The sequence below is a fragment of the Bombus flavifrons genome, chromosome 1 (assembly GCF_040668555.2).
Source record: "Bombus flavifrons isolate JBK064 chromosome 1, iyBomFlav1_principal, whole genome shotgun sequence".
Taxonomy (NCBI): domain Eukaryota; kingdom Metazoa; phylum Arthropoda; class Insecta; order Hymenoptera; family Apidae; genus Bombus; species Bombus flavifrons.
Window position 1 is genome coordinate 17,332,076 of NC_138442.1, and position 13,270 is coordinate 17,345,345.

At 34.0% G+C, this 13,270-nt stretch overlaps 2 protein-coding genes across 6 annotated transcripts in view; one reads left to right on the forward strand and one right to left on the reverse strand.

Moving 5' to 3' along the window:
- LOC138179972 (DNA ligase 1) overlaps positions 1 to 13,270 on the reverse strand; it is a 347,112-nt gene that overhangs the window by 280,442 nt on the left and 53,400 nt on the right. The window contains exon 6 of the mRNA XM_069113298.1: positions 4,949 to 5,095. Within this exon, the coding sequence (XP_068969399.1) occupies positions 5,051 to 5,095 (45 nt within the window). The 3' untranslated portion in view covers positions 4,949 to 5,050. The remainder of the gene's footprint in view (positions 1 to 4,948; positions 5,096 to 13,270) is intronic.
- LOC138180010 (class A basic helix-loop-helix protein 15) overlaps positions 1 to 13,270 on the forward strand; it is a 286,135-nt gene that overhangs the window by 234,128 nt on the left and 38,737 nt on the right. The gene's annotated exons all lie outside the window — the stretch shown is intronic.

A 13,270-nucleotide genomic window follows, 5' to 3' on the forward strand; every position in this document is an offset into this window, starting at 1 on the left:
CTATATATATTTTCAGATGCTTATTAAATTTTTCTTGATTTTACTATTTACAACTACCATACCTGTGTATAATAACACATTATAAGCCTATAAAATTGATCTTCGAAAATCGATATTTAATAATAAACGTGGCGTTTGTAATTGTCCAAATAATTGTCTCATAAACAGATTTTGTTGCTTGACAAACTCATATCTTCGGCTTGTTTTAATTTCTATATCGTAAATTAAATTAAGAAGCGTGTTGTAAACTGATAGACAGATTTCTGCTGTTAATGTAATCGGTGGTGTTTAAATGGCAAAGTAGTATAATAATATACGTACATGGTAAATGTAATAATAAAATATATCGTTGATAGGATTTTTAATAAATTGTTTACAGTCTGGTGGCTGCATAAAAAGAAAGTGGTTCTAATTACTAGTTCATTATTAATTTGTGCTCTTTGATAAAGTTTACATACTGTTATTACAAATCAAGCACAGTGTGTGCTCATGAACAGTAAAGTATCCTGAAGCAAGTCACGAGTTTGCGATTAATTACGATCGCTGCAAATGACGGCAATTGCCCGAACAGTTCGAGTAAAAAGCGAAACATAAATGGGAGGTTATCGATAACGGGGAAAACGAGGTGAAAAGTAGCCTCGCGTTAGTTTAACGCGCTCACCGTTACAAATTAAACGACGGTGCTCGATTCCTTGCGCGGTAGAGCCGAGTAGAGCGTAATATAACCGACGATTTCGCAACTATAAAGTATCGCTTCTGATAATTACCGATATTCGTCTGGCCAGTAATTTATGAAACATCGGAGACTCGACTAAAAACTCAAGGAAGAGCGTGTGTCCCGCTAATGACACGATTTCCTTTTCTCTTAACGCGTTTCATGCAGCTAGATAAGTAAGTGTTTGGCCCATTATTATCTTTTATAACTCAACAACTGTTCGCAAGCTGTCCAACCGTTTAGCTGAATAAACTTTTAGAAAACGTTATACTCTTGTGTACGGTATCGAACGGTTGCAATTATGTGATCGTAATGGAATTACGTATTTCGTAAATATTCGCAAGATCGAAAGATATTTATTTACCAATGAAACTCACAGAGTGTTCGAAATAAGCTATTCTTAATTTTTCATAGAAATTTTATTGATTTACGATTATGTATTTCTAGGGATTCGCACGGTGTATTTTTATAAAGTGAACATATATGAGCGAAGACTTGTTTTCCTCTAGTATTATATAGTTTTTCATATAAGTAGCTTTTATTTTGATCCCTTTCGGACAAGTTTTATAGTTGCCTTGTACGTTCTTTCAGCGCTAACGTATTATCTTTTCAGATCAGTAGAGCTGGGTATAAGTATACTAAAAATAGGTTCTGAATTTATCTAGGACGTTTTGAATACTATAAAAGTGCTTCGAAGAGAAGAAGAAATACTTTGAAGAATATTTAGATCTAAATGAGATAGATTTCAACTCTGTACGTATACCTAAGTGTTTCGAAAAAAATGTACATAAACAGTACCTTTGAAGATGACCGAATCTCTACGAAGTATTAGATCATATCTCGTAAATAGTCATTAAAAATTCAATTTGGAACAATATTATAGAAATATTATGATGGCAGTAACTCTATAAGAGAGCAATAGATACTTAAATACGTGATAGAAAGATAGGAAACTATAAATTGTAAAAGCATGGAAAAATACATCATTGATTAATTTCTAACAGATAGTTATCTACTTGTGGCACGATAAAATTTTATGTGTATTTTAGCCAGAAGCTTGTCAGATTTTATACTCTACGATACTTGTATGTATGCTACTTGTGGTATGCCTGACTTCCTATCTTTCAAGGTTCCAATACATTTAGAAAGTCCTACTTTTTCAAACGTTAATGTACTTGTAAGTGCACTCTCCGACCTTACTTATATACTGTTTCTGAAGTTCGAATTCATCTTATATCGCGAACCAAGCACTTTGCAAATATAGAAAATGTGTGTGAAACGTCATTTTATATGAATAATAGTTGAACTCCACGAATTAAAATTTCTATGTCGAAATTGCCTTAGATTCGTAAATACACGTAAACATCAAATAGTGGACGTAATCTCTCTTCAAAAATTATTTCATTTTGTAAAAGAATCGGATGAGATTGATATCGTAAACGGTAAAATATAAAATACGTATTGTAACATGCGCTCATGGAAATGTCAACTTTAATTCAAATAGGTACGTGATATAATTATGTGATGTTCACAGACGACTCATCTTATTTAAAGAGGCATTAACGGTGTATAATACTTTCGATTAATATAAATAATTTGACAAAAAGAATTGTCTCCTGCAGAGAAACAAATATTCACGATCTTATGTTATAAATAAAATTGTCCCGATGCCGTGGTATTTAAATATGAAATTTGAAGACTAGAAACGGAAAAGCTCGTTAAAATCACATCATAAACAAAAGAACCGAAGGGCTATTCGATTTCAAAACGAACCAGCCGTATTACTTACGAGAAGTAAGCCTTCCCTCGGGGGTGTGGGGGGGAGAAGAAGAAAAAGAAGAAGAAAGAAAACGATTTAAATAGCCGTCTTGGAAGGTCCACGTTTCCCAATTTAGGATGAACAGAACCGGTTCCAGAAGAAGGTTCAAGGAACCCCGATAGATTTCTTTGGATTATTTTAGAAACTTAAGGGTAACCATAAGTTTGAGTATTTCTTGATGACATACTTAATAGCGCCCCATGGAATACCTTAATTTGTTTCATCCAAGGTGAACTCGCTCGAACAGCCATTTTCATTGCGTTTCGTCGGCATGGATCGTATCGTTGTGTTATTGTGTTTCGTTGTAAATTTCGTGAAATGATGGTTCCACACAAACTGTACGAAAATACACTACTGTCTATAAATATTTCGACTTACATCCAGATTTTCACATTCCTTTCAAACTTCACCGATACAATCTCGATAGTCGAGTTTCATTACGATGCTAATGAAACTTCAAAAGGTTCGAAGCATAACAAACGCAACAAAAAGTATTGGCACGTCGTTGTATTTACCGTAGCATTTACCGTCATACCAATAAATTAGATCTAAATATATTCGTATCGTTTATCATTACTCTTACACGACTACGAGGATTCGCTACTACAAAAATAAAATGTAGAACCCGATAAAAAAAAAACGCTTCATTGGAAAATAAAGATGCTTGGCAATAATTTTTGTAGCCACTGTATAATATATATTCATAACAGATGCCTACAACGATCGGAATAATTTTGTGAGCATCCGCGCAATAAATTGCAAGTGTTCAAATACTGTTGAAAATGACAACGTGAGTTCGCGCTTGCCAACCATATGCAGATGCGCTAGTTACAGTAAATGGTAAAGAAGATAGTTCTAGTTACTATAAATCGATAGGTTTAAGATATTCTTTTGTTTCTATCCCTAGCCCATGTAAGAAAGTGCAATAAAGGTTTTTCGGTTCAGAACGGTGTGATAAATTTATCCAAAGAATAAAATAATAGCTATTGTGGTAGGAGCCTCTAAATACAGAAATAACAACAAATACTTATGAAGGATAGTGTATTTTTGAAACGACGGGTTTGGGCGACATTTATGCGCTTGCTAGGTAATTTTAGACGCTATTCATTGGGAAACGTTGTCATGGAGGTGGTCCGTTAAGAATTTGGTTAAAAGCGCAACGGACGCGCCCAGCATGTAATTACGGCTCGATGAGACGACTGGAAAGTCGAACCGCGTCCTAAATAGCTCCTTAATCCTTTTTACGTTTTTGTTGAAATTCGAGCATAGCTATCGGCGATTCGATTTTTTCCTCGTTTTTCGGCTCGTTCTTATCTTTCCGTTCCTTAAGTAAATTCGAGTTGAATAGTTCAAGTCAAGTAGGTGTTAATTAGATTTTACGAGGTTTTTATCGTCCAACACAATGATAAAATACAACTCTTTAGGTTTGAATAATTGAAATAATTTGACATTCCTTGATATATATACATATAGGTATCTTTGGAGTTTCTGTTTTTAATAATTTAATACGAAGCACCTAATCGAATAGCTTTGTAGAATTTTCTAGATTATCTTTCCCGTGTTTCAGTGTTGCGCAGTTGCGCGCTGTGAACGTGAGAATGAAAAATTTATATTTCACGTTAGAGAATTTTTTAAGTATTTTATTTAGCATAAGTATTTAACATATGCACACGTTACTTTATTTCGTAAAGCATTATCACTATTCTTTAAAGATAATAACACAACTGCGAGACTGTAACTTTTCAGAAGATGAAAAGTATCAATTTAGTTTGCAATATTTATTTATACTTGTAATTAAATATGAAAGAATTGTTTATTGGTATTGGAAGAGCTACTTTTAATATATTTCGATTATTTTATTTTATTGGAGAAAGTGTGATGTTTCTGACATCAATCACGCGTTATCCAACTTTGCGATAATTTTGCTGTTACATTTCTATCGATGTTTAATCGCATTGTAAATTTATAGAAATAGAATTTATAAATCAGTCCGTAAAAACCTAACGGTACTGGTCGGTGCACATTAACGTGCACATTCCAATTTAATCTTCGCTCATCATTTCCTAATTTTCCAGCTTCCTATTTCTCACCGCTTGGCGAACATTTAAAAAATTGCAACCATACCATCAATTTTAACTTTCTTTCTTAGAAAAGCATAGAAAGCGGTCATCAAACGAGTCACTGCTGCTTGTAATTCCGAACGAAATGATCACGATCAAATGGTTAGATCGTTCGTGCCCGGCACGCACATATTTTCACGTGTTTCACGAGCCGTTCGAAGCCATCGCCAGGAAAGCACCTGCACTCCGATGACGAACGCATCGTTCACGCAGCTCATACCGATAATCACGTGGAACCAGCTCAACAGAGGTGGAAACTCATTCCCACGCGTGTCGTGGCTTTGAACAGCTTACCTGTATTTTTCTTTCTCCTCTTTCACCGACCAGTTCGATCGACGCACGACTCGACGATCCGACCGATGCTCCGAAAAGATTTGGTCGCGTGGCCCGTCATGTCTACCTTCGATCCTCGACTAACCACAAGATTGTTTGTTTAAAAGCCTGCAACGATCATTTGTATAATAATTAGAAGTTGATTCTAATACTTTAATCTGTTGTTCAAATCGTTCTAATTACATACGTACATATGTTAAATAAATAAATAATAAATATGTATAAATACATGTATTAAAAGGTTAAATGACGAGGTAAATTGATGTTATTTAATAATTATATATTTATTATATTATCATATGTTTTATTAATATTTTTATTGTAATATTTTTATTGTATTAAATTTAATCATGATGAGAGTATAGGAACATAAAATGAAAGAATAAAATAAAATGGAGGAAATATGGGGTTCGTAATTATCATGTTAAGATATTTACATACATTATAAGAAGTTAAACTTTGCTAAGTAAAATATTTTATATTAATAGAAGCTCGTTTATTATAGAACTTGATTGACTATTGTATAAATGATGACAATTTATAGCTTTCAAAATATTTATGCACAGATGTATTTAATAATATTTATCGACAGCTTATTCTTATTGAGGTTGTTAAAAGAAATAAATAATCCAGGTGGTGATGTTTTAGAAGAGTTTGAAAGGATACGATAGAATATATTCACTTGACATTAACTTAAGTTATGAATAAACATAGAATTTTATATTTGAATTGAGAAATCATGAATTTAATTAAATTTCCTTTCATTTCAAATCCTGAAAGGATGAAGACTATCTAAGCTGCTAAATTTATAACATTTTTTGAACGAATAAAGACTGGGCAAAATAAACGCTTCATTAATCAATCAACTAAAAAGAAGCTAATTAAATAAAGATGAAATAGGAATGCCCCATAGCTCTTCAACATAAATTTATTTTCGAATAATTTACACTCTGACTACCGTAATAACAGTTATCGCCAATTATGTAAAATTTTTCTATGAAAGAACTTATTTAGGATTTCTGCTTTTAGGTCATCGTGAGTCCTGACAAACTATTATAAAACAGACCAGCTCATCGAATTGTCTCAACTTTCTCATCGACTTCGAAAGAATTACCGAGAACACAAAAGTTGATTATCAAATCAGGCTGATTCATCCATCAAGAAGCTATTTTAATTAGGTTCCGCACTAACATAGAGTTAGTAAATTAATCTGAACAAAAGATCTTAATTACATTTCTCTCATTAAAAACAGCGTAGCAAAATTTCATAAGCGTGTTAAAATATAAATATAAAATCTTTTCGATGAAATCAAACATTTCTAAGATGTAATTCACGACAATACTATATCAAAGCTCGATTCTATAAAACATATTATTTCTATTCAAAAAAATATATCTTTAAAAAGATAAATAGAAGTTGATTCATATCTACTGATTCAATTTTGCTAAAATAAATCTCCTCTCTCTTTGCTTAAGAATTTTCAATACTTTTGATTTATATTACTAAATATTACTAAAAAAAATTACTAAAAAATTTAAATTACTAAATTATATTTACTAAATTTTCTTGAAATTTTACTGAGATGAGTTTCTTTATTGAAAAGACTTCCCATCCCTTGCCTCGACTTTAATAAAATATCCACGTACCGAAAACTAACTCGCGAATGAAATGAAATGCAAACTTCGGACTGAATCGAAACGAAGTAGATGCTGAATGCACGAGGAACCTTGCGACGTTGAAAACCGGAAGTTTCTCTTTATTCAATGATGACCGATAGCCACGAATCAGGTGTGACAATGACTTTCTTGCTGCATATAAATTAGAACGAAGCTACGACTTTCCCTTTCTTTTTGCGGCGCGCTGCAAAAATCTAGATTTTGTCATGAGCCACGGAACGTCAGTCGCAAAAATAACGAATGTAAACAGGGTGAAGTAATTTATCGCCGCGACTTTAAAAGTTGCCGCGTTGCCTGCCGCTCGTATATTAAAACGCATTTTCACGGAAGAAGAAACAAAAACCTTACGCGTATTTCTATGTTCCATGACATAATTTCGAGCGCATAAACGTTCTTGCTTCATTCTCGGAATCGTTCCTGTCCGAAAGTAAACCATCGCGAGATAAAAGGTATTTTGTGACGAATATTAAACTGTAGTCAGGTTTCATTCTTGGAATCGTTCCTGTCCGAAAGTAAACCATTGCAAGATAAAAGGTATTTTGTCAGGTTGCTGACTTAAAAAAAACTACTAAACGAGTAATTATTAAAAAATAATTGCACATATAGACGAGACATAAAAAGCCATGATAAGTCATCCTTTTTTAGAAGAGGAACTTTGTAATTCGGTACGTTGTTAATCAATTCCACATTAAAATTATCTCTTCATTTGATTCTGCGATTGAATAATATGCTTCTCCGTGGTTTTATCGAATATTTAGAAAATATTGAATTATTCTAAACTAACATATCAAGGATAGAACTATTATTCATTGCTTACAAACACTGTAGATTTATGACGATTATTATAAATGAGATATTCCCTATACCTATAATTACCACTTACTAAATAAATAATCTCTTGATCCTGCTACGTCCCGCTGATCATTTTCGATAAGATAATCGTGTTTTTCTATCATCAAAGAATCTTTAAGCGTGCAAAAAGAATATGAAATAACCGTTATTACTATACGTAATATTTCGTTTCTATCTTATGCTAAAAATCTTTTTGAAGCATAAAAAATTGTCTTATCTATCAAAGCGAGGAGAATTTGGGTTATAAAAATTCGAAGATCGAAGCGGAGTTAAAATTATGTGACGCAAATTACGAAAAGTTTCCTGTATTTTTCAAATACCGACAGGTGTATATCTTACTCAATTTCAAGCACTTCGAACGTTTGCTATCTCATAAAAGATAATAACACAGTCGAAAGTATCTATATATAACTTAACGTAATAAAGTTACAGCAACGATGCGAAATATTCAGATGGAAGAAAATTGAGGAAATACGATGTTCGTGAAAAATACGCGAGCACGTTTCCCTTTTCAAGAAGCTGTTAATACCACGATTCGTAGCTTAACGATCGCGTAACCGGGATCGTGCCAAAATGAAAATTTCACTTCGGCTTTTTGTTCGTTCTCGTGTAACGCACACGTTCATCGCTGACAAGCAACTTTCTTCGTTCGCGAGCTGCTCCTGGAATGTAGTCGTGTTCACGCACTAATTATTTTAGATAAAAAGTCGAAGATACTCAGGCAGCACGCGTTGCAAGAAAGGAAGAAAGAAAGAGAAGCTTGCGTGTTTACGTTTGGAAAGAGGAGAGACCGCCAAGTAAAGAAAAGAGAAAATGATCGGAAGCGGAATGAACTGCGGCAACGTTTTCTTAAACGTGACGAACGCGCTTTCTGAAAGCTCAACAGGACAATCGGCTCACTTCTATCGAACATGGAACAAACAACACCCCGAAACGTTTTAAGGATATGAGAATGTTTTTTGTATAGAAAATATATAGAAAACAAGCTTAGTATACTAAAATGGAAAAAAGTTGCTTTGTGACATTGACCAAATTGAAAGACTTTCATATTTCTAGAAATAGTATTTAACTTTTGAAACAAAAAATATTGAACATATTGATTTTGTTATAAAGGATTTTTAATATTTTACGTTTTGGTGATACTTTTTAATAAACTGAAATATAATTTTATTATTAGAATAAAATTTCACCTATGTATAATAATATCTTATAATACGATAGCTGTTTCGTATACGCGCGAAACGTTATCTATTCTCAAAAGTAATTACGTTTATTCATTCTATGTTTATTTATTCAGAGTATGAGCAGTTAGAAACATTGCATTATTACATTAGCGTTTAACTACCGTAAATTAAACGTACGTATTACATCATCGTAACAATTAACGTATGTATTTGTAAATAGATAACAAAGGATCATAGTGGTCTAAATCGATTCATCGCTATTTGTCGTAAAATCCTGTTCTACGTCTATCGTTGTAAAAAATTCGTTATATCTTCTCCAACTCGTAAGATCGTACGATGGCGAAGAGCGAAGTTACAACTCGATCGATCATGAAACCAAAGGGATGATATTTATAAGAATCGAAACGTACTCATGCGAGTGCATCGAAATTCACAAATTCTTGATTTGTATCGCTATAATTTCCAATTCATCAGATGTGTCGAGGTACAAGTATCAATTAACATACTAACACAGTGCTCGTACGAAATACATAGAATCAATTACATAGAACGATTTATGTAATCAATATCTAAATGTTTCAAATTAACATATTCTCTTTCGGTTTGGACGACGAGAAACATTTCTATCGCTGATAATATGTCAGCAATAACAGGGAAAAAAAAGAAAAAGAATGAAATCTATCGAGTATCAATTAGACAGTGGAACGTTCAACCATAGTCTACTGGAATATGCTAAAAGGGAAAAAATCAGAGAAATTATTCGACATTATCGTGAGTCACCGATTCGAGACGAACGGCTCTCGATAACCACGCCTCTTTAATTTATTCAACCGGGCACGAGGGAATGTAACTTTCTTGGCTTCGTTAAGTCCGTTTAAATCGAATATGATAATTTTATGCGAATATTTCACGTAACGCTGGTAGCGGTGAAGTACGCCGTGAGTCGAAGTGCGAATTCCTTTTTTTTCTTTTTTTTTTTTTTTTCATGCCGCGCGCATAGACCCGAGGAAGAAGAAAAGAAGGAGAGAAAAAGAAAATCGAATATACTTTATGTTATCGCACGCACTTTCGAATCGTGTTTCCACGGTGTGAATTATGCTTGCTGTCGCGAACTACGCACGACGATTGTGCACCTTTTATGAAAGGACACTGCGTACACGATCCTTTTGCTGATATTAATAAGTACAGTTATGGAAATACACGACAATTATTTCATTATGTAAACCTGTCCTGTCGCCAAACAGTGGCATAATATTTCCTCCGGTGTCGTTCATTTTGTAGAGAACAAGTGGAGATTTTCATTCGTTATTTAAATATTTTTCTGAGAAGCGTGATACATACAATATGACACGGGTATATTTATTCCTATAATTTACGTACAACTTTTTTCCTTTATTTTAAAATTCTTTTTGTAGGGCAGACAGGTTTGTCTCCGTCTTCGTCCGTATTTATCCTGAATTCTTCTAAGTCGTAAATTTTGGACCCTCGCCTTTTCTAAACTATGCGACAAGTATAAGGTAGAAATTATACGCGTACATAATAATGTCCTAATGTTATAAGAAGTGATATTTTAAAAATTACTAAGAAACTAAATGTAAGAAGACAATTTTGGCAACATCAGATTGATTGACGACGTATAGAATTTTAAAACTGCTCGCGTATAAAAAAGAAGAATGGAAAATATGATTCATCGCGTTCTTCCTCTTTATGGTTCAAACTCATCCAGTTATTGGTTGATCACGCCGTATGTAGCGACGACAAACGGCAAAATTATCGACTGGTGGCTGGGAAACGAGCGAGAGAACGGAGCCGATGCGGGTCATTTTAGATCGTTATTATTCGTTCAAATACAATAACGAGCAATCAGTTTGCGTACGTAAGCAGAAGGGTGGATGATCGGAAAAGAAGAGGAGGAAAAAAGAAAAGTGGAGGGAAAAAAGAACTACCGACAGTCTCGTCTTGCTATCTGTTTTCAAGTGGTCGTAATTATATCGTAAATTTAACAACGCCAGGGCAGCATCGACTCTCCGTTTATGGTTTGGTTCGTTAAAACTTTCCTCGAAATGAATTCTGAGCGAACGATGCTCACGTAACGATCAAAAAACGATTGTACCTACTCTCATTTTGTGACTCCTTTTAATGCCGGCTCCTTCGTTCCTCTCGCTACACCGCCTAAGAATTCCTGTAATCTTTTAATCTTGAACTTTCACTTTTACCCTTTTTTATGCCGTTTTTATATTAGATCGCTAGTAGACGAATCTAAATGGCACGGCGCGAACCGCAAAGAAAAATCAGGATATCTCGAGCAATTTAAAAAGTATCGTTCAATGCGCTGATAATTGAACGAGATACCGCTGCCAGCGACGTTATAATGCACGCGTAGAAAAACCGATGAAAAAGCGGGAACCAGAAAAACCGTGATACATCGACGTGATACTGAATTTGCTTCGAGTTACAAGCCACTTTTTTTCAAGTTCGCGTGGTTGCGCAAGAAAAAGTTTGGCTCCATTTCAAAGGGCGTAAATCTTCTCTCTCAGCAACGTAATTAGAATTCTGAAACTCGTATGACTATTTGGTCGATCGTTTCACTTTGTTTAAATCACGTTATACGTGGCACGTAAACGAATAACGCAAGTATTTGTTGTAATAAGAATATTCAGATACGAAATAGGCAAAAGATTCTCGGTCCTTTACCACGCTGGTTTAATTTGCAAATTAGCGTTTAAAAGATCTCGTGTAAAATTTTGATCAATTTTGAAGATGTCTTTATACTGAAACCTAACTACAAATCTTCCAATTACGAATTACTATAATAAATCACGAAAATTACTTTGAAAGCTTGATACGATACTATGTATGTTATTTAAGACGATACCTTCTCTTCAAGATAATTACGTTACACTAAAATCTCTGAAATCTTTCCAATTAACCTGACTGAAAATTGCATATTATATATGCTTATATTTTGGTATTTAGCGCGTTACATTCCCATACTATCCGAACATGTAATCCACGTCAAATGAAAGAATCAGAGAAAATGTGTCACAAGCGAAAAATACTTAGATCTGAAGAAAGACTGTAACTAGAATTAAACGAATATAAATGAAATAATTTATATAAACCAAGAAATTCATAACTCCTTTATATAAACGCGGATTTCACGTATCATTTTCCATGTTTATCTTATTTTTGTCGAAAAATTCACTTGTACATCTTTTTCATCGATAAATTGAAATAATTGTACACAATTATTTTGCACACGATCGCTTCTCCAGTCAGTGGACGCGTATTTGTCGTGTACATCGAGCGAGCGTACATGTTCGATACATTGAACGACTGTACAATACGTGAAAAGTGGAGAGGCTGACAACAGGTTCAAATAATTATTACGATTAGCCGTATTTTTTGCCTACTTTAGCCACGGCAACGAGGTACGAAATGTATAAGTTAGGAATTGCCGACAGGCTCAGCACGCGATAATTGTGCGGTTGCACAACGATCGTTAAGGTTTCACGAGTTGCTCGTATTTCATCGAAAAAAGGAAAAGGAAAAGGAAACTAGACGAAAGAAAACGAGAATGATTTTCCATTTCACTAGGCACCCGCTTCTGCCGCGAAACCGTTTTGTTTCCGCTGGCCACCGATACCGATCGACGTAAACGTCCAATACCACACTGTCCGCACCATGAATAAAAATGTCTGAACGAAAGTTGCCAGGTAAACGCTTAATGATGCAAAGCTTCCACGTTGTCCTGGATTCGTTTCGAGACCGTTGCAAATGACAGATGTAAAATACGTCCAATTACCAATGAGAAAAGAATCGAAGTATATCGGAAAAAAGTGAGGCAGTCGTTTCGTTATTGCACGTTATGAAATAAAATATGCAGACAGATTATACATATGCAAAGATTCAGACTGTTATAATAACAAGATAGCTATAATTATATGTATATATCATTATTTTCAAATTACTATTTAGGTTCTCACGTAATGTATAGGGAACGATATTACACCGTGTTGTTAATGATTACACGAAATAGTGGTTGAGTAATTTGTTACGAGATAAGCGATCAAGAATATATTGAAATTATTACTCGTGTCGATCGACGTTTATGCGTATATGTAATCTGACAAAAAAACAATTGAAAATTGATATTTTTGATTCAACTTCGTACTTTGATATTCGTAAAAGATGTTCGAAATGACAATCCTCGGTTTGTATACAAGCTTACTGTCGTCGTGTCAAGGAACTTCGCAATCTTCCAGAAATTCCAGATGTACGTCGAATGATACAGACCGAGAATAGCCGGTTCGAAGTTTCGAGCGCCTTCTACGAAGGTAAACAAATAGTTGCGGATTAATGAAACACAAAAGTGGCTATAACATTGAATCAAGATCAAATAGGACACGTATTTATACGAACATCTTTGTCCCGCATGTTGTGAAACACTTTGCATATGTGTGTAATAAAAATCTTGTCATTTCTATATATATTAGGTTGTCCGAAAAGTTTCCTTTGTTTTATAATAGACGCACAATGTTTTTTGTTTTATATTAGTTTATTGAATTATG